General features: G+C 29.5%; 1 protein-coding gene across 1 annotated transcript; it reads left to right on the plus strand.

The window, feature by feature from the left end:
- Positions 1-12986: 12986 nt before the first annotated feature.
- LOC129309452 (transcription factor MYB1R1-like) lies at positions 12987-15155 on the plus strand. Its single transcript, XM_054951034.1, has 3 exons — positions 12987-13367; positions 13666-13874; positions 14347-15155. The coding sequence occupies exons 1-3, from the start codon at positions 13109-13111 to the stop codon at positions 14761-14763; spliced, it is 885 nt and encodes a 294-aa protein (XP_054807009.1). The 5' UTR covers positions 12987-13108; the 3' UTR covers positions 14764-15155.
- The last annotated feature ends 9510 nt before the right edge of the window (positions 15156-24665 follow it).

Raw genomic sequence — 24665 nt, forward strand, 5'->3', positions numbered from 1 at the left:
CTCAAGTCAACCTGTTTCAACCTATTCAGACCGCCTTTAATAATTCCGAGGAGGCAAGCATACATATAACTTAATTTAATTTTAAATTATATTTTTTTCATTTTTACTACGTCCTCAATCCTCATAGTTATCTTAGAAGGGTTAGTCCATCTAATCATACGTACTCGGTTAATAATGATAAAGTAGGTAATAAGGCATGGCTGACCATATATATTTATTGGAACAGTTTGCAATGCAAAATTAATTTAGCATAATTAATAGAGTATAACTAGAAAGAATAATCCCTTTAATACAGAGAACCATGAGAATTTAATTAAAAAAATATAGAGACTTGATTTAAAATTGAGTAGACTAAAAAATTGAGAAATTTTTCTCTCTTTCATTTTTGAAATAAAAAACCACAAACAACCCAAGTATTACCACGCTAGGTCTTGTTTACTTTAATGTACTGATTTTAATTTAATTAATTTATTTAATAAAAATTATATTCTCTTCTCTTTAAAAAAACATATTATACGGGTCTATGTTATAACCCTATATCCAAAGTTATATTAAACTAATTTGACTAGTTCACTTTCAGTTAGGGCAAGTTTTAAATGACATGGCTCTTCTAGAAATATATATCCTCGATATTCATACGAACTTGAACCCAAATCATCATACCAGAGAGGAAATTAAAGGAACATGCCGGTTGGTATGTTGCCTTGTAAATTATTTAACCACACTTTCTAATATTTTCTATTGACATCTATATCCCACAACACACGCACGGAAACTTTTGGCTTTCGCTTGGTTTTTTATTCTTTGCTGCAGTCTCCGGTAATTGGGAGAATTAATATCAATAATAGTATGTGCTAGTATTGATGGAGATCAAGAATATTAAAAATTAAAAATATTATTAAAAAGAATATCATGACCTTATTGCTGCTTAGCCTGCAGATTGATCTCTTTTGGTATTAATTACCTAGATATTATAATCTTATTATCTCATTAATCTGCAAATGCCATCTGGAATAAATAAATAAATAAATAAAAAACTCAAGAACGTGACTTCTATCTTATGTCCCGTGTCGTGGATAACAGCATGTTTGATATTCAAATCCAACCATATCATCATGCGACTATAGTGTTCCTACTATAGTGTCTTAACTGCCTCATTTTTTCATGCGAAATTAAAGTAGAAAATAAAGTCTTAGTGAGAAATCGAGGGCAAGATTCACTAGAAGATGAAGCTTCCTGTACATAGGATACCATCGAATTATTGACTATCGCTGAAGACCAAATTAATGCAATTTAAAGTTGTCCGATGAACTAATGCATTGGTTTTTATTATTAACTTCATAATTTAAATTTTAGATGCATCAGAGTGTCTTGTAAAAATTCGCAGAAAAAAAATCTCTGTGGCCAGAATCAACATATTGATAAGACTTTTTCCCTTTCACTCATCTAAATGTATCTCCGTCATCTATGATTATTCGCCTTCCTTCAACTCATATCGAATCATTTGCACCACGGTCCATCGTGGTTGTTTGAATGTCTCTCCTGTCATTTCATTTTTATTTATTGTAATTCACAATTAGTTTGAAGTTGTTCATTCAAGATTCAACCGTTAGATGATAATGAAACCAATGGCTAGAAATGGATCGGATGAACTCTTACGCCTAAAAACAAACCTAAAATTTTAAAGAGCGAAGCCCAGAATCTAACTCACGAAGCCCAACAAATTAATAAGGCCCATTTTGAAGTTTTGGGCTCTAAAATAATCACGTTTAATAGTTTTTTCTTCCATGAAGTATCGGAGTACAACCTAACGTAATCCCACTATATATTGAAGTTTTAGAATGGAAACTTGAAAGCGATGGAAGTTTTAAAGGTGCTCCCAATCTTTGTTTATCCTTCCAATACTGTTAGTTATTTTCAGTTATGATTTTTTTTTTAATATGGTATCATATATCTAACACTATCGAGTTAATTTCGAATACTATGAAGTTTAAATATGGTAACTTTTCTAAAAGTATCTTTCACATTAACAAGATGTATGCTTGAGTTTTATTAGTCTGGATTTCGGCATGACTACTGCACATGAGTAAATTCAAATAAACTTGTAAAAATAGTATAGAGTCCCACAGCAGTGACGAATGCCAATTCTTGTACTGAAACTGAAAGTGAGGCACGCTAGCTACTTATAATAATTTCGTATTTATGAGCTATCTTGCTTAATTAAGTTCAACTCTATGTATTGCAAATCAATTCAAATTCAGTGACAATTACACATCATAGCGCACATACATATATATTGCATTGGACCATGTTGTTCTTGCTCAAGTAAGAAAATGAGTAAGTTTATTTATCCTAGCTGCAGCTGTTTACATTTGACAGATCACAGACTGTGTCACCGAAGTTGAAAACCTGACACAAAGTTAAAGTCATTGCTGGGAGAAACATGAAAAGGGTTTCAAAGTAAAAAAGCAGGGTTGCAAAGCGCATAGTTTGCCGGTGGGGTTCGGAGGAGCTAACGTAGGATAAAATATTCTGACAAAAGAATAGTAGGGCCCACTCGTTGAATCATTGTACCTGCATGCATCTATCAGCATGCCTTCGTCCTTCCCAACTTGCGTTACGGCCCCTATAATCCTTTCACATCCAATGTTGGATTCTTCTCTCTTCTCCTGTCCCTTTCATAGTTCATTTTCGACCGGAATTAATTATAACTCCATTTAAACTGTTTTGATTTATATAAAAAAAAATTACACCTAAATCCCACAGAAAAAAATTATTATTTAAAAATTTCATAAAATTTATAAAATATTCTTAAATTTTAAATCCTATACATTTACGACTTGATTAAAGACGTTGACGGTCAAGCAACGGCCATTTATAACTTGTAAAAAAAAATTCTTTAATCAAGTTATAAATGTGTAAGATTTAAAATTTGGAAGCATTTATAAAATTTATAAAAAAAATTTTTATATGAAAGTAATTTGTCTTATAAAAAATGCAGATATAGACTAAACAGCCTTTTTGTTTTTTTGGGGGCTTCAATTCGGATATGGACCAAGATAGGGAGAATCCTGAGCCGATTCATATGGATATTGTGTTGTCTAGTTGTCTTGTTCTAGAGGGACCACACTTTGGTGGAGTCCAGGATGTCGTGGGGCCCCCTTTCGTTCCATGGAACTCGCATGTGTATCATGCTCTCTAATTTGTAATTTGTATCTCCCATCACATATACTCATTTGATCGTATTTATATAATAAAAAAATAATTTTGATATTATTTATAAGATATTTTATTATTTTTTATATTTATATTTATCTTTTTGATCTTTTTAAAAATTAAAAAAATATTAAAAATAATTATTTTATTGTTATCAAATGCAGGGTTGAAAACTTATTAAATTTTAAGATAGAATTAATAAAATTTAAAGCTTTGTTTAATTTTCATAAAATATGCTAGAAGTGGATTATAAATAAGATGAGAAAGAGTGTATAATATTGTGTGCATTAAGGTGCTAATTTTCTTAACCAAGATAGTATCCAAACAAGACTTTAAATATTCCCTCCGTTAAAAAATGTAAGATATTTTTAACCAAATCTTATCCCCAATAATGGTTACCTACTTTAAAAATAATTTTATTTTTTATATTTATCCCTATTAAACACCCTATAATAAATATAAAGTCATTCATCAATAGAGGTAGATTTAAAAAAAAGGCAATGATTACACCTCCAAAGACTAAAAATACTTTATATTTTTTAATATCTAATTTTTTTAAAAAATATTTTATATTTTTAAACGAAAGGAATAACTTTTAAGGGTTTCAATTTGATTGATGTCCATGCTCAAGATAAACAAAAAACAAAAAAAGAAAAGAAATTTAATGTCCACTCATGGTTTAGATGATTTAGTTTAATTGATAACAATCATCGACATAAAATTTAAAGTTTACATTAATAAATAATACTATTTATACCCTACAAACAACTTGACTTGTTAATGAAATCTTGCGTGGCGTGTGAGAAAAGTATGTAAATTGTAATTGAGCTCAACTGCTTTTATTAGAGCTGCTCAAAAGATAGAATGGCAGTGAATTTTAACCTAATCCAAAGTCCAATCTCTTTTATAAAAAAGATTGGATTAGGTAACCTATAGTCCAATCTTGTCCAATGATAACTCAAAAATTAACAAAACTGGACTTAGTCTATAGAATTGAGAGACTGATCCTGTCAGTTAAATACTCACTTAGCTTTTTTTTTTCTTTTTATTCTATGAGAGACAATAATCCATTTCAACATAATAAACTCAATTAAGATAGTAAAAACACTTATAGTAATAATAAATTCATAATAATTTCTAACAATAAAAAAAAATATTTCTATTATAGTTCAAATAATTTAAATTTATAACTTTAATAAAAACAACACTCAATAAAATTCAACAACACTACATTACAATAACAATTTAGAAATAAACTCAACAAATCCTCATACAATCATCTCCTTAGTATCAATTACACTTCAACTATTTGTCAAAAATAAATTAATTATAATTATAATAAAAAAAATAATAGGACTGGACTGGACCAAGTACTCTGAATGCATAGTCTCTTATCCAATCCAACCTGAAAAAATAGTCTGATCTTTTCAGTTTTTTTGATCCTGAAAAATCAGTGTCTATACGAACCGAACAAGACTGAGACTATCTCAGATTGAACTGAACTAGACAGGACTGAAAGACTTTCCTACCATCCTAACTTTTATTATAGCCAAGAATATGGGCTATATGAGTTGCCCAAAGTAACTTATTTTATGGTACATGGATGGGTTAAAAGAAAAAAGAAAAACGCAAATAAAATCAGGCTTGTTACTTTAATCATTTAGACCCTGTAGCAAATGAGTCGCAGGTCAAGATTGGCTTACTTAACCTGTTTTTTATTTAAAAAAAATATATAAGAAAAAAGAAGAGAGGTTCAAAGTTTGCAGCTCCACTTATTAAAAAGACAACAGAAACAAAACAAAATTGAAAAATTAAAATAAATAAAAAACTCAACTCAGATTTCCAAATCGTTCCAACCTCCTCTCCCTCTTGCGTTCAACTATTCATAGTCTTTTTTAATTCAAAAATAGCTTGAGTTCAAGCTACTGACTCATTTCTTATCTTGTAAATGTCAATCAATATAACTTGACTCATTTTTGTGGCGGACTAGAAAGAATGATGAATAGTTAAATTTTTGTTAAGATATATTTTAATTTTTGTTTTATTAGTATGTATAATTATGTTATACTCTAAGCTGGAATATTGATGAGTATTATGTAGATATAATTTTTTTAATATATATTATTCGAAAAAAAGACTTAAAAAAATTGGTGGTTGGCCCATTTAAGGATAAACACACATTTTGGGTTAAGTTGAGAAAACTCTAACTCTTAAAAAAATAAGTTGAACCCAATTTAATTCATTTTTTCTTTCAAGTCACGTGGTATAGTCGGCCTCATATTCTCACCTAGTTCTTAACAACATTTTGACATTAAAACAGTAGAAAAAATATGAAATTAAAATTTTAATATACTGAGTTTATTGTGAAAGAGAACAATTTCAAAGATACTCAAAAAGATCGATCTAGTCAAAAAGTTTAAAGGTCATTTTAAAAACCGGGGGTAGAAAAGGTAATGGGATGGATGAGGTTGTGAGCCTAAAGACCAATTCAATTCTTTTTCTCTGAATATTTGGACCCCTCTATTCTGTGTATATATATATATATTTTTTTTTTTTCTATTTAAAAATATAAAATATTTTTTGAGGAATTGGATGTTCAAAAATATAAGGTATCTTTAATTTTTTTGATATGTAATCATTACTTTTTTTTAAGTACCCCTATTAATAATTATTTTTATTTATTATAAGGTGTTTATTAAAAATAAATATGAAAAGATATGGTTAGTTTAAAAGTGAGTAACCACTTTATTAGGGTGAAATTTAAGTAAAAATATCTTATATTTTTAAACTAAATGAGTATATATAACGCGCGGATCAAATCAAAGTGATATAATAGAAACATAGAAATTATAGAAACTAATTAATTACATAATCATAAGACCTCCTGACAGTAACCAATGATTACAAGAAAATTGTTTAGTTAGGAATTGTAAATGTACTACAAAATGGGGTAATCAGATAGAGCTGTCATCGACCAACTTTACAGGCTTTATCTTTTCTTTATTTTGTTCTATGGCATATAGTTGCTCCATCACAACTTATAAAATAATTTTAAATAAATTTAACATTTTAAAATATAAAATATTTTATTAAATTTTTTTAATATTTTTTCATAAATGAGTATTAAATAAATGACATGCTTGAAAGTTTATATATTTATTTTAAAAAAATAAAACGTAAAGTGTATTCAATAGATTTTATTATATAACATATGTGAATTTTATTTAAAGGCATTTTATAACTTGGAATGAAGGAAATAATTAATAAATACACAAATAAAGCATTTTCAATATCACGTGATGCCAAGGGAAACTTTCCAATGTTTCCTTTTCTTTTCTTTTTTTTTTATTCCTCTATTTATTTCAAACTATTTTGTATTACTTCGATAGAAGCTCGTATTCTGGGGGGAATTAAATTATTCAAATTTTATAACCATGTAAAAGATACATCCTGCTTCTATATGTTTTCATTAATTGCGCGCGCGCACACACAGGCCATGATAAGAGGGATGAAGAAGCTGACATCATTTTTAATCATTATATTATATTATTCACTACATAACCAATTTAAATCAAATTAATCACTCTCTAAATTAAATTGATATAGACCAAGTCAGGGGAGCAAATTATGTATAAAAGGGAAAAAACACGATTTTGACAGGAAAATCTATATATATATATATATATATTCTGGTCAAATCCTCCATAACTCAATTCCTTTGCTCGAAGAAACCCATTTTGAATTAACGGATTCATATTGCATGTTAATTGTATTGTATTGAACTACTAATCCCCATATACACGCTAAAAAGTTTGGTGTTTCCTATAACACCTAAAGGAAATGACAGTTTAAAGTTGGTTTCATCCACGCAAGCATTCCTTGAATGGGAAATTAAAAGGCATCAGACAGATTCAAATTCAATGACAATGACCTGCGTATTTATTTAATACTAAAAAAGATCTAAATTTGAAAGTACGATAACACCACCATAGAAGCATAAGATTATACAAATTGTTAGGTTAAATTATACAAATAGCTCACCAATTTTTGGATTATATGAAAATAAATTCCCCGTCCTTCAAAACTTCACAATTAACTCTGCTATACTCTTATATTTATGTAAATAATGTCCCTTAACATTAATTGACCCGTTATTTATAGTTTGTACAATACCTAAAGTTTAGGGTTGTATACTTATAATCCAAGGTTTAATAATTGACAATAGAATTGTCTTAAATTAATTAAAAGCTTGGAGGGGTTTCTTATCAAATTTTAAAGATCAAATAAATTATTTACACGAGTCAAAGTTTAAAAGAGTTTTGTATAATTTGAAAAAATTGTTACTTCAATTCTAAATTTTCCAGTATACCAATATAGAATGCCTGTATTCAAAGTTTTGGATGCAGGTCTGTGATTAAAAAAAATGCTGTTTCTAATTATAAAAAAGTTATTATATGTAGAATTATTTTTAAGCCATTTTAAGATATTTATTATCTGTTTTGCTCCAAAAAAAAAAGATATTTATTATCACATGCATTCCTTCCAGGCGTATTTATTAATACAAACATACGTACTCATTAATTACGCTAGAATTAAAAATGTCATAGGCGTGTGTGTGTAATTTTTAGGAAACCACGTTATTCATAAGCTAGCCATGAAGTTCACCTCATAGTAATTCACAATATCTATATTTAATTAATTAATATTCATATTCATAATGATAAATTCTAAAGAAAAAATTGCATTCATATTAATTTATGCTATGAACGAAACTGCTTTAATATTCGAAACTTCTTGTATAAGACCATGTCAATTAAAGTGTTAAACAAATTAATATGTCAAGCAAATACTTATACTAACAAAGTGCACCAAAACTAAAAAGACATAATGCGATCCGATAAACATACAACGGTCACTATATATTTCGCCACTTTTTTCCTGGCCACACAATATTACACCGCTTTAAGTAGACATCGCCGATAATTAAATGATTAATTAATTTGCAGTCTTTACAGTATGATTAGGAATAAATCTGGAGAAAATGTTTTTTTAGAAACGAATAGAAGGGATCACTGAATTAATCAACTTATTTAATGCAAGTAGGGGCACTATATATATTGAATATGCTAACACAATATTTAACAATTAAATGTTAGGTTGCTTACATTTAATAACCTAACGCGTGGATATTGTAAAAAAAGGACAACAATTTAAAGACAAGTTGGTGATAAAAAATGTAAAAAATATAGCACAGTAACGTGATAAAGATATAATGTTCATGCATGCATGTGGCATTTGGATGCTTCGTCTAAGCTTGTCTCCTCAACCTTAATTTTTTCAATAAAATTCCCTCTGGGCATCTCAGCCACACATTACCTTTAATTTAATGAGAAAACACAATAGTTAATTGAAAAAATTACATTAAAATTTCACACAAAAAAATTAATTACTAGAAGTTCCATTAACAGATGAATTAAACTGCATTATCATCTAATATTGTTAAAATTATAGGGACTGAAAACACTAAAAATAAACTATAAGGGCTCACTAAAAACAAAACATGATGAACTATGGGGATTGATGATTACATTTTTCTTAATTTAATTAATCCATTAATTACGTGTGGAACGAATTAGATTTTACGTAATTAATTATACATATAGCAAATAGTAACTAAGAATATAATGTTGTTTGATGGTTAATATATAATACCCTTGGCCGATTGCTCTCCCTACAGCGTCATGCACGACTGTGCTGTTTTGGCTCTTCGTTTTTGTGTTTGGACATCATCTCTGTTTTGATTATTTTTTATTTATTAAAATGACACTCAATTCTTTGAGAATATTGTGCAAAAACCTCTCTTTCAATGCCTTTTGTCAATAGAATTGATTTTCTGTTGCAAATATTCTATGTAGCTGTCTTAAAAAATAGAAGAATTGTCTGGAAAAGTTAATTTAATTAGTAAACAGTAAGGATGCAATATGACTTATATCATCTACTCCACATTTTTAATTGAACTATATACACCAAATGAATTAATTAGTTAATTATCTTTAAAATTACATACTCTTTTCATGTTTATTCTTATTTATAATAGGATGTCTCGATTAGAAAATTTTATTAATTACACCCCTAATTAAAAATATTTTTGAAAAAACTTCATTAATTTCACTTTAAAAAACTTAAATTGTCTTATATTTTTGAATATATTATCTTTAAAAAATGCCTTATGTTAAAGGTAGAGAGAGAATTTTTTGTTTTATTTAAAAGTCATGTGATAATTTTTTTATCACAAATTTTTTATTTTACCTTCTATTAAATGTTGGTAAAAAAATATTTTCTTCACCTCAAAATATGAGACAATTTTGCAAATATTTGTTGTAAAACATATAAGATAATTTGACAAAAATAATTTTTGACTTATGATGCTTTTTTAATAGGATTTAAATCTTCTAAAGTTGTGATTGGTGAATTTAGGTGATTTTTTTAGTATTTTTTCATTTTATTATATTTTATAAAATATAAAATCTCATCCCCCTTTTTTAAAAATGAAAACTTCACATAAATTTATCAATCACAAATTCATGACTTTTGAATATTTAAATCTTTTTCAATATTATCTATCAAATGAAGAGAAATTTGAAATGATTGTAATATAATGATTGAGTATGTAGATTTGAAGTTATATTAAATGAAGAGCATATTTATCAATGGAGGTTAAGTTTAATGGAAGGGATTAGTCTATCACAATATTATGAGCCAATATTTGAATTTTTACTGAGAGAAATGCCTACAATTAGTGTTTGATCGTGTCTCAAATAAGAATGCCTCCAATATAAAGCTAATATCTATGAGCAATTAAATTAAAAAATGATGAACATTTTTAAAATTTTATATTTTTATTTTAAAAAATAAGATTGCAAAGTGTCAGTATTAAATTTTATCAGTATGTATAATATTGTTTCAAATTATATTAAAATTTAGGATAGAAGAAATATGTTAATAAAGTATGCATATTTAGGAGAAATAAAGTTGAGAACTTATTAAATTTTTAAACAAAATTAATTAATTATAATATTTTTCTTGGTTTAAATGAAATTTTTAAAAAATAATTTATAAATAGCATCAATAGTTAAAAACACGCGTATGAATATAGCTTAGATCTTACAATCAATTAGTGAATTTTGTTGGCGTGTAACATGTGAATGCTTTTATAAATGCTGTTTGAGCTATGAGCGCTTATATAAGAACTGCCATAGTTGAAATAAGTTTTTGAGACATATTCATCTAAGCTTCTTGTGATTTGCCATGATAAGATTAAGATGTGAAAAATACAATGAGTCCCCCAAGTTTTTCACACACACACACACACACACACCCCGGATCATCCCACGAGAAAAAGAGACAAAATAAAATAATTTATCTTCTATCATACTTCTTCCGAGCCCATTTATAACAATAAATGATAGTTAAAAATTAAAACACTCATAAACTCATGATTAAAAAAACGTCTGTTTAAAAGAAACAGATGATAGTTAATAAGGTCGAAATTAACATATTTCTGGTAGGCACTAAGACAGAAAAATAAAAAAAAAATCTAATTTACAAAGTTATTCGGCAAAATTGGATTCCTTCTGTACCAATCTATCCATGGCTGAACCAATAGCAACATTTAACTTGCGAGTTGCCCAAATAATTTTTACCATGCTCTCTCACGACTTAGTTTTTTTTGGCAAAAAATAAATAAATAAAAACCAAACAAAGGAAATTAAAAGTGCAGTTGGGCAATTCTGCTTTCGTTTCAATTTCTCTCTCCCGAATGAAGTGCAAGTGTGGATGCTTTGAACGCATAACACATGAAATGAATAAAGTAGAGCCAGTTTATTAATCCTCACCAACATTACATGTCACTCGCACATTGTCTTTGATTAAAAAAACCCGCACATCCCTGCGCATAATTGCATAATTGTTTAACCTTAAACTCGTATCTTACCTAATCTAATTGTAAATTAAACTTTGAGGGAATCAAGAAGCAAGGATAAGAAAATAAAATTAAGAGGATGATGAAGCTATAATATTTTTTAGTAAAGCTCCGGCTGACCCGGAATCACCGTGTCTGTCCTTTGATCTGTCATATCTTCTACATTACTCCATTTACGTGTTTGCTCATTTTCTCATGTAATAGTAATATTAATTAGTTTGTAGTTATTTGAATTTGTATTCTTGGTTGCTCTTTTAAATTAATGCATTAACATGAGGGTACTAGGTTGTTGACTCTAGGCTGAGTGTTGCTCAACCTACGCGTCCTTCATTAAAACAACACATCTGGTCAAAACCATGATCTTTTCATCGCCCCCTTTTGTCTCGGGACTCTTTTGCCCTTATTTTGTTCCAAAAAAGAAAATTGAATTATCTGAAACTTAAAAAGTCCACCAAACAAAATATGGGAGAAATTATTAATTAAAAATGGTGTGAGTGGTAGGAATTCCTGTCTCAAACCCCACCCTTGTATATATGTGTGTAGTAATTTAGATGGATTGATCTATGTATTTTAAGAGCAGTATTTTTTTTTTTGTTATTGGCAGAACCTACTTCTAATACATACAAAAAATCTACGAGAGAAGTTGATATTTTCTCAATGACAAGTAATTTCGCGAATGGGTTGTGCAAAAAGAAAATTAGATGACAAAAGGAAAAAAAAATTAAAGGAAAAACGTGAATTTGAGCTCTTTTATTTTGCTATAAGTCCTGTATTTTTTTTTTTGATATTCTAGATTCCTATATTTTTATTTTTTTATGTTCTAAGAGGGATCTAAAATATAAAAAAATGCAAAGATTTATAGTAAAACTTGAATAAAGTGTAGAGCTCTAAAATTATATTTTTTTTAAATTTAAAAATACAAAAGCCAGCTTACAAACGTTTATAGATATTTTAATTAATTCTTTATCATTTTGTCAGTTTGTTTGGTTGCATTCATTTAGTAGGCAATTCAAATTTTCTGATAATAATTATTTAATTTCAATAAAAATTAAAATCTACATAATTCAAAATAATGAAAATATTTTATTTTATAAAAAATTAATTTTGTGGAATTCCTAAATGTTCTATATCTGGAGTCATTCTCTGAAATTTAAGAAAAAATAAAAAGTATACATATAAATTCAAATGCATGTTAAGATTTATAAGTTACGTTTAAAAATATAAATATATAATTTTAAAAAAATTCAGAGCAATATATTATTATTACTAACATATCGTAGTTTGTTGCTCAAAACACATTTTATCATAAAATCACATGAAATTTGAGTTACATAAGGAAATTATTGCCACCTACATTTTTTTTCAATAAAATCATAGTTTATTTTTTTAAGGAAGTTATCAATAGTTTTTGTTAGAAATTATATTACTATTAATGTTAATACACATTCCAAAAATATGACTTATTTATTGGCCAAAAAAAAAATGACTTGTAGTTTATTTTATTTTATTTTTTTGGCCAAGCATATGACTTATATAAAGCCTGGAAGACATGGCCATATCACTTCATTTTTCAGTATAACCTTAAAAAAATGACATGATGGCAGTAGATAAACCGACCATTAAATGCCACGCAATATGGGCACCCCCACACAATCCTCAATCTCCGTAAAAATATTTTCAACACATTTCTCTACACATGTTGCCACTTCCTTCCTGTCTCCGTCTCTCTCTCTCTCTCTCTCTCTCACGCACACTAATGTATGTATATGTATATATGTATGTATCCTCTCACCCTCTCTTCCCGTTCAATTCAATATTGTTATTTTCCTCCCTTTTTCATTCATTCTCATTTCTCTCCCTCCTTCATCGCTTCGCTCAAGCCCCAAGCCACTTCCGAGTTCCGATCGCAGAATGTCTCGATCACTCTCCGCCACATCCACCAACTGCGATGCTGCCCCCGCCTCCGCCGGCGAGATCATGTTGTTCGGCGTTAGAGTCGTCGTTGATTCCATGAGGAAGAGTGTGAGTATGAATAATCTCTCGCAGTACGAACATCCTCAGGATGGCTCGCATAACAATAAGGAAGATGTTCTCACCGCCGGTTACGCCTCCGCCGACGATGCCGTTGTTCATAATTCCGGCAAGCACCGCGAGCGTGAGCGCAAACGAGGTCTGATTAATTCTTTTCGATGGAGTATAAGTTATAGATTTCTCCGAAATGGTTAAGCATTTGAAATTTCCCTTTTTTTGGCATTATTTGTTTCATCACTTTCTGAAATTGGTACTATCAGTTCTAGATATCTCTGTCACGGTTTATTTTCTGGAATTGGTGAAAGTACGATTGATTTCTCCGCTGAAATTTCTAGCCGATTTAGATAATGTTAGACTTCTGAAATCCAGGGACTACTTGAAAACGAACTGTGCCTTTTGATAACGTATGATAGAGATATTTGTGGGTGATTGAATAGGGGTTCCATGGACCGAGGAAGAACACAGGCTGTTTTTGCTGGGATTGCAGAAGGTAGGGAAGGGCGATTGGAGAGGGATCTCAAGGAACTATGTGAAGACGAGGACCCCAACACAGGTTGCGAGCCATGCTCAGAAGTACTTTCTTCGAAAAAGCAACCTTAATCGTCGACGTCGTAGATCCAGCTTATTCGACATTACCACTGATTCGGTAATTCCTTTATTATATACTATTTGATTAATTCTCTCTTCATCATTACTTTACCTTTTTTCTTTTTTAAATCGAACTTCAATCTAATTTCTTAGCAGCCTGTTAGTTGCTGGGAAGGGAAATGAGAAGCAACTAAGAAACTTCCAAGCAGAATTTTATACCTTATAGTTGTACTAACTTTAACTTTTGAAGCAATGCATGTCTTGCAAAACGGGCTTGAATTCCTGTGTGATCCCTAATTTTCCAATTGCTGGTCAAACTGAATGTACGTAGCATACATATTCTGTCATGTGAATGAATTTCTTAGCAATAGAAGAGAAGTTGGAAAGACTAGAATGTTCTGGTTCCCTGCAATGGACAGATTTGACTGACGAAGATATTATATTGAAAAGTATGAATAGGGGAATATATCTTATGCATGAAAAATTGTAATAAACAAAAGTTTTGGTTTTCTGATCTAATTTTCTTCTAGGTTTCGGCAAATCCAGTGGAAGAACAGATCCAGCGTCAGGATAATATGCCTCATTCACATCTTGTGCACCCTGCATCCTCTGAAACTGGCAACATCAATGGATTTTCAGTGATGCCATTATATCCAATGGCTATTGGGTCTGGAGTGATTTCATTCCCGGGCGGGAATCCGGTGGAGAAGCTCCCTCTGGGGCATGGAAATTATGAACACAACGGTCTAATTCCTTCTGTTCCAGATCCAAAAGCTTCTGCTGTGTCTGATGTTGCCTTGTGTTCAAGCTCATCTTTTGATCTACCGACGCTGTCTCTTGGACTGTCCTTGTCGCCTGATCAGAGGAATACATCATCAAGGCACTCAAGTTTACATGCAGTGCCATGTTTCAACAATAATGGAGAAAGCATCATAAGTGTTGTTTGAGAAACATAACATTAATTTATGGTTTGTTTCTCTAGCATTAGCAACTATGATTAACAGATATATTAAAATCTCGACTCTCCTGTCAATTTTTGGTGGGGGGAAAGAGAAAGAACAATGGATTAGATAAGGCAAGGTAACTAGGTGACAAAAATCAGTCCGTCCGTTGGTTGTACAGACCCCAGAAAGGTCCTGTCCTGTTCTTTGTTTGCTTATAATATGACCTTAGGTTCTTGTTTATTTGGAAGTTTATGTTTGAAGTTAATGTAACTGGTAACAATTGCTACTCCCTGTTCATTTCTCTCATAACTTTTGAATGTGGTCTCCACATGCAACTGGTTTCCATGGCTCTCAGAGAAATATATATATATATATATATATCGTATGGTTTAACAGTTGGCTGTCTGTGTCTTCCTTTTCCTAGGCGAGGACTGTATTGATGCCCTCTTAATTTGTTGAATGAGTATGAAGGAAGTTTCTTCATCATGGACTCATGGTCCATGCATTGTTCAGACCATGTTATTAAATGCTGTCGTTCTTGTGGGGTATGATGGGAATTAATGGTGTTGCTGATTATTGGGCAATGTGTGTTTGCTGCTTTAGAGATTTGAGGCTGTTGATTTGTCCTTATTTGGTGTGATGGTGAAATCTTTGATGTTTCGTCGTTAAGTAGTGTGGACCACTGAATAAGGTTATGTGTATTGGGAAGCGAGAGCGACGGCGATGGTTACTGGTGAGTTTTGAGGTAGCAGTATGGTGGACGAAATAAGAGGAGATTTGCAGAAAGTCATGCTTTTCTCTTAGAATTTGCAAGTTTCTCAGGAAAATTCTGAAACTGCGTAACAGCTTTATATTTGTGTGTGAAAGCTCTAACAGAAGTCATACGGTGGTAGAAGAAAGCCGTACAAGAACTCAATTCTGAGTGAACACCCACCCCCATCCCCACCCATAATTCCACGACATCTAGACCAAACTACGTCGTTTAAGCACTTCTTAGGTCTTTAAACTCGAGTACTCCAATTTCAGATTTTTCTTTTTTCTTTTTGGTTGACCAGCATCATAACTCCAATGCTTGACCTTGCATTATTCAAACTAAGACATTTCTTACACGAGGCTTCAGGGAAAATTTTGGCAGTGAAATGACAATATCTCTACATCTTTACCTACTGTAGTATTATTATGTATAAGTTATCTTTTAGAATGAATTGATGATTTTTTTACGAGTTATTTTATATAAAAAGATGAATCATTAATTATTTTATTTCAATTTTATTATTTTAATTTTTTTTTGATAAGCTTATTTCACAATTTTTTATAAGTAGAATTAAAATGTTATAGGGTAAGACTTATATAATTAATCTTATATACTTAACATACTTACATCAAATCAAATTATAACATGTGAATCTTAATGTATTAATTTAATTAATATCAAGAATTTATTATAGAAAAATAATCTATAAAAAATTCACATGTTTTAATTTAATTGAATACAAGTATCTTAAGTATATAAACCTAGGGATATAAGTTTTTCCCAATGTTATATATATGAGAGAGAAAATGCTTCAAGGATAATACATTTAATATGGATAAATTGAATTTTTTTCCTTGATAAATCGACAATTTAATTACACCACCTCTTTTAGTTTTGATAAAATAGTTATAAATGATTTGAATATAAAATCCGATGGGCTATCTGTCACACCCATACATCTTAATGTACTATTATTTTTTTAATTACATTGATACGAAATTATTTCGGTATTTGCAGATTTAGAGTACTTCAGTAAGCATTTGGAAAGGATTTTAATTTCTTCGTTGGTTGAGGATTCAAATAATAGAGTTATCAATATTTGAATTATGACTTTCTGATTTTTATTTCTCTCCAAGATGATAAAAAGGTGAAGGCTAAAAAATGTGGGCCTACTGGCTAGTTTTGGCGTAACGAAACTCAGTCATAACAGATGCTTGTCTTCCTTGGATCAAGATACATACGCCTCTACTTGACTATCTCTGTCATTCCGTGGCAAACTCGCATCTTTGCTCCTAGACTATTGTTTTCGTGTTTTTTTTTTTAATGTTTTTTGGGGCATTTTGTTTCCGAGAGAAAAACAAAAAAAAAAATTAGAAAAGAAAATTAATAATAATTAGATTCTTGATATAATTCTTTTGAGAATTAATTCACAAATATCAATTTAAATAATTGTAAATGCAAAAATTTCAATTGCAAATAAAAACATTTAAATTTAAAAAAACATAATTTTCAGTTTTCACACTTTGCATGTAATTTACTATTGATTTTTACATTTTATTTTTAATATTTTAAATTCTTACATTTTTTTGTCTACATTTTAAGTCTTTACACTTTCAGAGGAGTACAGACGTGGATAATAACACCATTAATTAGAGCTAGCAAAAAGGGCCAGCCCGGCCCTGTAGGGCCGACTCTTGAAGGGCTCGAGCCTAACAGGGCCAGTCCTTTTAAGCCCAAATTTCTTTTAGAACCCTGATATTTGAAGTCCAGCACTTGACATAACGGGCTTAGGGTCGGCCGTGCGAGCTTTAGACCCTTTTAACTATTTTTATTTTTTTTTAAATTTTTTAATCAAATAAAAAATTACTTCGTTCTAATATAATACTCAATCAAGAAAGGTACAAAAAACTAACTAATTAACATCTAAATGAACTAAAAACATAAATAAAATAATAACAATGCAATAAGCAATGGATCGGCCAAGCCGACAAACACCCAATTAAAATTAGAATAGTAAATGTTGAACTGAATAAATCATTATCATGGATCTAGATGAATTAGAAGATTTAAGGTAGTATTTTTTTTAGAAAATAGCAGCTAAGGATTTTTGTATGAAATTTATATCAATTAAGAATCAATTGTTGTCAAAACCTGAATGAAAAACAAGCTACAATAAACTATTATTAATTTAAAATAAGTTGTTATTAAAACCTAAATGAATACTTATTGATAAAGATTAACTCCAATCCACAAGGATCTACTCAAATTTTGACAACAAGTGATCCTTAATTGATATAATTTTTGATCAGTGATTCTTCATTACTATTTTTTTTTTCTTTTTGCCTTTCATCCTCAGTCAATATAGGCTAATATGTGATGTGGAGTAAAATTTAGTTTAATTTTTTTTCAAATCTAAAAAGAATAAAAATTATGAAAATTAATTAAAAAAACATATGTGGGCTTAAATGGGCTGGCCCTCGGCCCTGCAAGGCCAGCCCTTTTAAGCCCTAAATTAAACGGGCTTAAACAGTCGATTTATCATTTTGAAGTCCTATTTACAAGTTCGGCCCTACTTTTATATGGGTTTAAACGGACTAGCCCGATGGGCTCGGCTCGTTTTCCCGACTCTACCATTAATTATACGATGACGTGTCAATTAATAACTTATATGCATTTTTTTTGGGTAGAAAAAAAGAAAAGCTAATGTATATTTTTAAATAATTATTATATATAAAAAAGTATGGCTTAAGGTTATGAGAAAATATCATGTGTTCATTTTTTATATTTGACACAATTTTATGCTATAGGGTGCCTTTCTTGCTATTCTGTGTTCTAAAATTAGGTTTGGGATTAGATTTAGGATGGTTTTTTTAATGTATATAAAATATATTATTTAAGTTTGGAGTTATGACAATTTTTTTCACTTTCTGATTATTAAAAAAAACTCCCTTGAGTCCTATTTGCAGGACATATTTTACAAAAAAATTTAAGTCCAAAATATAAAACACTTTATAATAATTAAATTATTTTTTTAAATTTTATCCTTTCTTGAGTAACATGAAGATAATTGTATCATTATTTAAAGTTAAAAGTAACAATGAAAGTATAAATCATTTTTTATGATATAAAAAATAATTTTAATATGAGTAAAATGATTGAAAGTGTCTTATAATAAGGATATGAGGAAGTACATATAAGTTTTTTTTTTCTTTTTTTTCTTACAAAAAAATACACTTCAGCTACTAATTGGCACGTCACCATATAGTTAATAGTATTATTGTCCGCATCAACATAATTAACACAATTAATGCCACGTCATTGCCCTTTTGAAAGTGTAGGGACTTAAAGTGCAGATAAAGAAATTATAAGGACTTAGAACACTTAAAATAAACTGTAAGGATTAATAGTAAATCGTGTGCAAAGTGTAGAGACTAAAAGTCATATTTTCCCTTTAAATTTTAAACAAAATTTTAATATGTAGATGGGATTTATGTTTTTCACTGTCTAAATTAATATTTACAACTTTTTTAAAAAAAATCATTGAAGACTTAACTATCATTTTTATTTTATTTTAGTATCATTCTCCCTCGAAGTCCCTTCTAATTTTGGTACGACAAAATAGCTCCTATGGATTGTGTTATTTTTTAGATTTAGAATGTTTAATATTATATAATGGTGCCACAGAAATGGTAGTTGGATTAAAGCCTTAAACTGGATTACATTTGATACAGTAAGTATGATTTAATTTGTATGTGTAGTGATAAGAATACTAATAACCAAAAAAAGTTAATCAAAGTACCAACGTACGGTTGGTCCAAAAACATATTAAAAATCATTAATGTTTTTTAATTTATATAATTTCCTATAAGTAACATATTTACTTAAACTATCGATAATAATGAAAATGATTTGATAATATTTTTCTTACTTCAATTTTTTTTCGAATTTATTGAATAGGTAACTGAAATATCCTTCTTTTCAGATAAATATTTTACATTAATTCAATTTTTTTTGGATAAATTTTTTGAATTGACAACCACAAGAGCAAATGTAAAATATTTATACGAAACAAGGATATTTTCAGTTATCTATTCAATAATTCATTTCGTGCCATGTTTCGTTTTCGAATAATGGTGTTAGGAGTTGTCCATTTACGAAGCTAACACTGTCTGGTGAGACTCGGATCCTCTATCTCTCTTTTGAGGCAGAAGAAAATTTAAACTATCTAAATTTAATCTAAATAGTCCAGATTTAATTTAAATGATCCAAATTTAATATTTTTATTTTTATTTTTTATTTATATTTTTAAATTAAAAAATATATAAAAATTTTAAAAAAAATTTAATAAATATATTTATTAATCTAACAGTCCAAATTTAATATAAATAATCTAAAATTAATTTTAAATTATTTTAATAAATTTATTGTTCTATTCAGAATATATTCACACTATCCAGAATATATTTAAAAAGTTAATTTAAATTTTTTATATTAAATTTAAAGAATCTATATTAAATATAAACTTTTAGATTGATTAGTATATTTATTAAAAAAATTTAAAATTTTTATATATTTTTAAATTTAAAAATATAAATAAAAAATAAAAATAAAATTATTAAATTTGGACGGTCTTAATTTTTGCTGACTCCGACTTACCACAAATGCATGTGTGTGTGTAGTCCTCGACTTGGCGTCTTTTCAATCTTTTCATATATGGGATTTGTTATATTATAATTATAATATTTTAATAGGACGTGTATTTTAATTTATAAATGACAAGAAGTTGAGCCATGAGATCACCACAAGCCAAAATAAAAGCGATAAAAAATTATACTCTTTTTATTTAAAAATATAAAGTAATTTTGAGGAGTTAGATGTTAAAAAATATAAAATATTTTTAATCTTTTTAAATATAATTATTATTTTTTTAACAGTGCCTCTATTAATAATAACTTTTATATTTATTATAGGGTATTTAATAAGAATAAATATAAAAAATAAAATTAATTTAAAATAAATAATTATTTTATTAAAAGATAAAATTTAATTAAAAATATTTTATATTTTTAAATAAAAGAAATATAACATGTGTTTTTACAATTGAAGTGGCATAAGGGAGGGAAAAGGACAAGAAGTAAAGGTCTCTTTCAAGCATCTAGAAGAGGTGAATGATCATAATAATAATAATAATAATAATGATAACAACAATAATAACAACAACAACAATAACAAACCTATTAAAATCTTTTAACGTTGTTTCTTCCACTCCACCGTAAAGATTCCTTTTTTATTTTTTTTTAAAAAAGAGAGAGACTGTAAAGTCACATTTGGTTGGATGAATTTAAATTAAAAATTTCATATTTAAAATCTCACACTTGAAATTCATATATTTTAAATTTTTTTATTTAGATGATATAAAAAAAATTAAATTATAATATTAAAATTTTTTGTTTGGATTAAAAATAAAATTTTAAAATTTAAATTCTATATTTGAATTTAGAAGAAACTTTGACAATGTTAGCAATCCATTCCTAGTCAAAATTGACAGTTTAAATAGCCAACTTTCACCTGGACTAAACTGTCAACATCAACTGGAAGCGTAGCACCAATGATGACTAGGGATTGAATGGTTGATTTTCATCAAGATCAGACCTACGATGACAATGGGGATTATATGACCGACTTCCATTGGGATTAGACTGATGACAATGACAGGGACAAGATCAAAGGCAATGACTAGGACCGAAAGGTTGACTTCCATGAGGAAGGACCCGACGACCGACTTCCATTAGGATCGAATGGTCAACTTTTATCGAGACTTAACCAACGGCGATGATCAACATGGGATGGTCAACTTCCATTAGAATTGGACTGTCAACTTCTATCAGGATTAGATTGACGATAACGATTGGGACTGGATAGCTGACTTTCACCTAGACTGGATCGACAATGATGACTTGGACAAGACTGATGGTGACAACTAGGACTTGACGACTGACTTCAATCAAGAGGTGACCTAGACCGGATCGCAATTGTGAATCGATTTCGTGCCTGCAACAAGGATTGAATAACTGACTCCTACTGTGACTTTGTCGACGACTTTGATTGGGATCGAATTGACGACTTCAACTAGGATCAGAACATTGTGATTCGATAACACTTAATGCCGGCGATCCAATCTCGATCACAAGAGGTCATCCACTTTAAGTGAAAGTCAGTTATCTAGTCCCCGTCATCGCCATCAGTCTGGTCCCTATGGAAGTCGGCCATTTGGTACATGTCATCGTTGTTGTCCTATTCCGGTGAAAGTCGATCGCCCGGTCTCATTGTTCACCATTTGTTTGGTCCTAGTAAAAGTTTGTCGTCTGGTCTCAATCATCGTTGAGGTGCGGTCTTAATGAAAATTGGCCATCAAGTCTAGATTGTTACCTATACTCCAATCCTTATTAGAGCTAATGGTTTGATCCTAGTGGAAGTCGGCCATTTGGCCTCGATTAGAACATGCGGTGTAGTCCTAGTCAGCAGTGGCGATTTAGTCTCGATCAACCATGGCTGCTTGGTTTCCTTAGCTTCGACGGTCCAATCCAATTATCATTGGCGAGCCAATCAAGCCATTATAGATTTGGATTAAATTACAAAAGAGATTAAGTTAAGATTTGAAATAATAGAGGTTTAATAAGGATTTTAAATTATAAAGAGATTGAGATAAAACTTAAATTTAGATTTAAGTCAAATCTAACTTTGTACATTTTTAATTATCCAAATAATAGATTTGGCTCAAATCTAAATCTATATGTATCCAAACCTAGCATAAATATTCATTCATTATCTCCCTTATTTTATTTTGTTGGAATTTATTCCCTTTCATTTCATGCTTTGAACAATCAAAATTTGGTGTTTGTCTTGTGTTTAATAGTGTAATATGAGGTTGTGCAAAAATCATTCAATCCTGTACAAGCTAGTCTAATACAAACTCACTCAATCCAATCTTTTAAAAAATTGACTCAAAGGACTAAAAATCTAGTCTTTATTGCTATGTTCTGTTTTGTTGAGATTTATTTTTCATGATTTAATTATTTGTTTTATTTCTTTTTTGTTAATTTACTTTCAATCTCATGTTTTTTTTTTGTTTTATCTTTATGAAGTCATGAATGTTGAAGTTTATTAAATGTTGTTATGAATTTGAACCCTGGAATTGTAACTTAAATGCTTTTGTTTTGTTAGAGATTATTATGAATTTATTATGATTAACTTTTAATATTTTTTGATAAACGATTACAAGTATTTTTATTATTTTAATTGAGTTTATTAGGTTGTAGTAAATTGTTGTTTTTTATAGAGGAAAAATGACAAAAAAGAGAGAGAGAGTAAAGTGAGGTACTGGATTATTAAGACTAGTTTCTCAATCTGGTCTTATTCAATTTTGAATTAAGCCTAAATCACACTAAATTAGTGGTTGCCTTATCCAGTCCTCACACGAAAGAGATTAGATTTTGGATTTGGTCAAAATCCTATCCTATCCGTTATTTGTGCAGCCGAGTGTAACGTAAGCGAATTTAACTAGTGCTTACTTTGCTGTTCATATTGGCTGTCTACAAGGAAATAAGGAGTTTGGCTTAACGCGCTTTTGATTGTAGAGCCCAAGTTGGTTGGGCCTTCACACCTAATGCCCTTTCTTCTCATGTTATGCTTGTTCCATAGAATGTCTATATATCCATATTTATCCTAAAAACTACAAGATCCTTGAGTTCCTAGGAGGGTGTGAAAGGGTACTGAGGTCCAATTTATAGACCTTACTAAAGAAAGTATAATAAGCATATTAGAAGACGAAAGTGAGTATGTTTGATGACATTGATATGTAAGAAAAAGAAAGTGAACATATCAGTATAGCCTTATACTTTAACATGTTTTGGTTTAAATCCTTGCAATTAACTTTTTTATTGTTGCCTATCCTTTTTATTTTATCCGCATGCATTGTTAGTTTTTTATAATTTGAAAAATACTCGTAAGGATGATGATATAACCCAAACAATATTTATTTTGCTAACAAGTACTTAACATAGTCTGCAGGATTATTGCAATACTGATAGGGATAAGAAGAAGGGTACTTGCTAATGTTTTGGTTAGGCTTGGTAGCTGGTAGTGTTTTGTTGTTTTTTCTTTTTCTTTTGCTTGTTTTTTTCCCTAGGTTGTATCTAGGTTTATTGCTTTTTGCTTTTTGGCTTTTTCTGGAATAGTGTGTGTAATATTGCTTTTTGTTATTAATAAAATGGCCTTGTTTTGTTTTGTTTTGTTTTTTTTTAAAAGAGCAACATAAGTATTGTTTGGGCCAAGTGATGGTCTTTATGAATAATTTTTCACACTAGTAAAATCAACACTACCAACATATCAAATAAGAGGATGAGTATTAATGGGGAGCGGGTATGGTAAAAGGAATTAATTCTCTAATAATGTGATAAAAAAAGTTTAAATTTTTGTTGAGAGATGTACTCACATTTAGTATTCAATAATATTTTAAACATGATTGCCTTTAATAATAATATAAGAAGAGGAAGAAAATGAGGAAGAATGAAGAGAAATAAAAATAAAGCAAGATTAAAATATATAAATTTGGGGGGGGGGGGGGTTGATGACGTGTGAGGTGGCATCATGTGGTGATGTAAGTGTGGGTGATGGTATTGATGCTAAAGATGGAAGGATAGAGTTTGGATCTCACATTGAATGAATGGTTACAAATTCATCCAAAAGCATGACTTCCCCCTCAATCGCACCAATCCCAACCGACCAATTAGGACTCTCAGGGAGGTCAGTTAAAGCGATGCCTTTCCTTTCACAACTTCAAGTTAGTGTCAGTGTGTGATCAAAACAAGCACTTCCTTGAAACACATCATCATTAATTTTTTGTTGATGTTCACTCACAAGTTGAAATCTTTCAAAATTTAATATTTTTATAAAAAAAAAAAATATTTTTAATCTAATTTACATTACAAATGACTATTGTCAATATTCATGTATAGGTTTATGTGTCATTTTTATTCTAAAACTATCTCTTTAACAGAATATAGTGTTCTATTTGGTACAATCTTCCTCTTAAAGGGTTAAAATCTAGTTGTAAATAGCATTTAATTAAAAAAAAAGGTTTAGTTTAAAA

The sequence above is a fragment of the Prosopis cineraria genome, unplaced genomic scaffold (genome assembly GCF_029017545.1).
Source record: "Prosopis cineraria cultivar Desert tree isolate PC_DT_omini unplaced genomic scaffold, ASM2901754v1 PC4, whole genome shotgun sequence".
NCBI classification, from domain to species: domain Eukaryota; kingdom Viridiplantae; phylum Streptophyta; class Magnoliopsida; order Fabales; family Fabaceae; genus Prosopis; species Prosopis cineraria.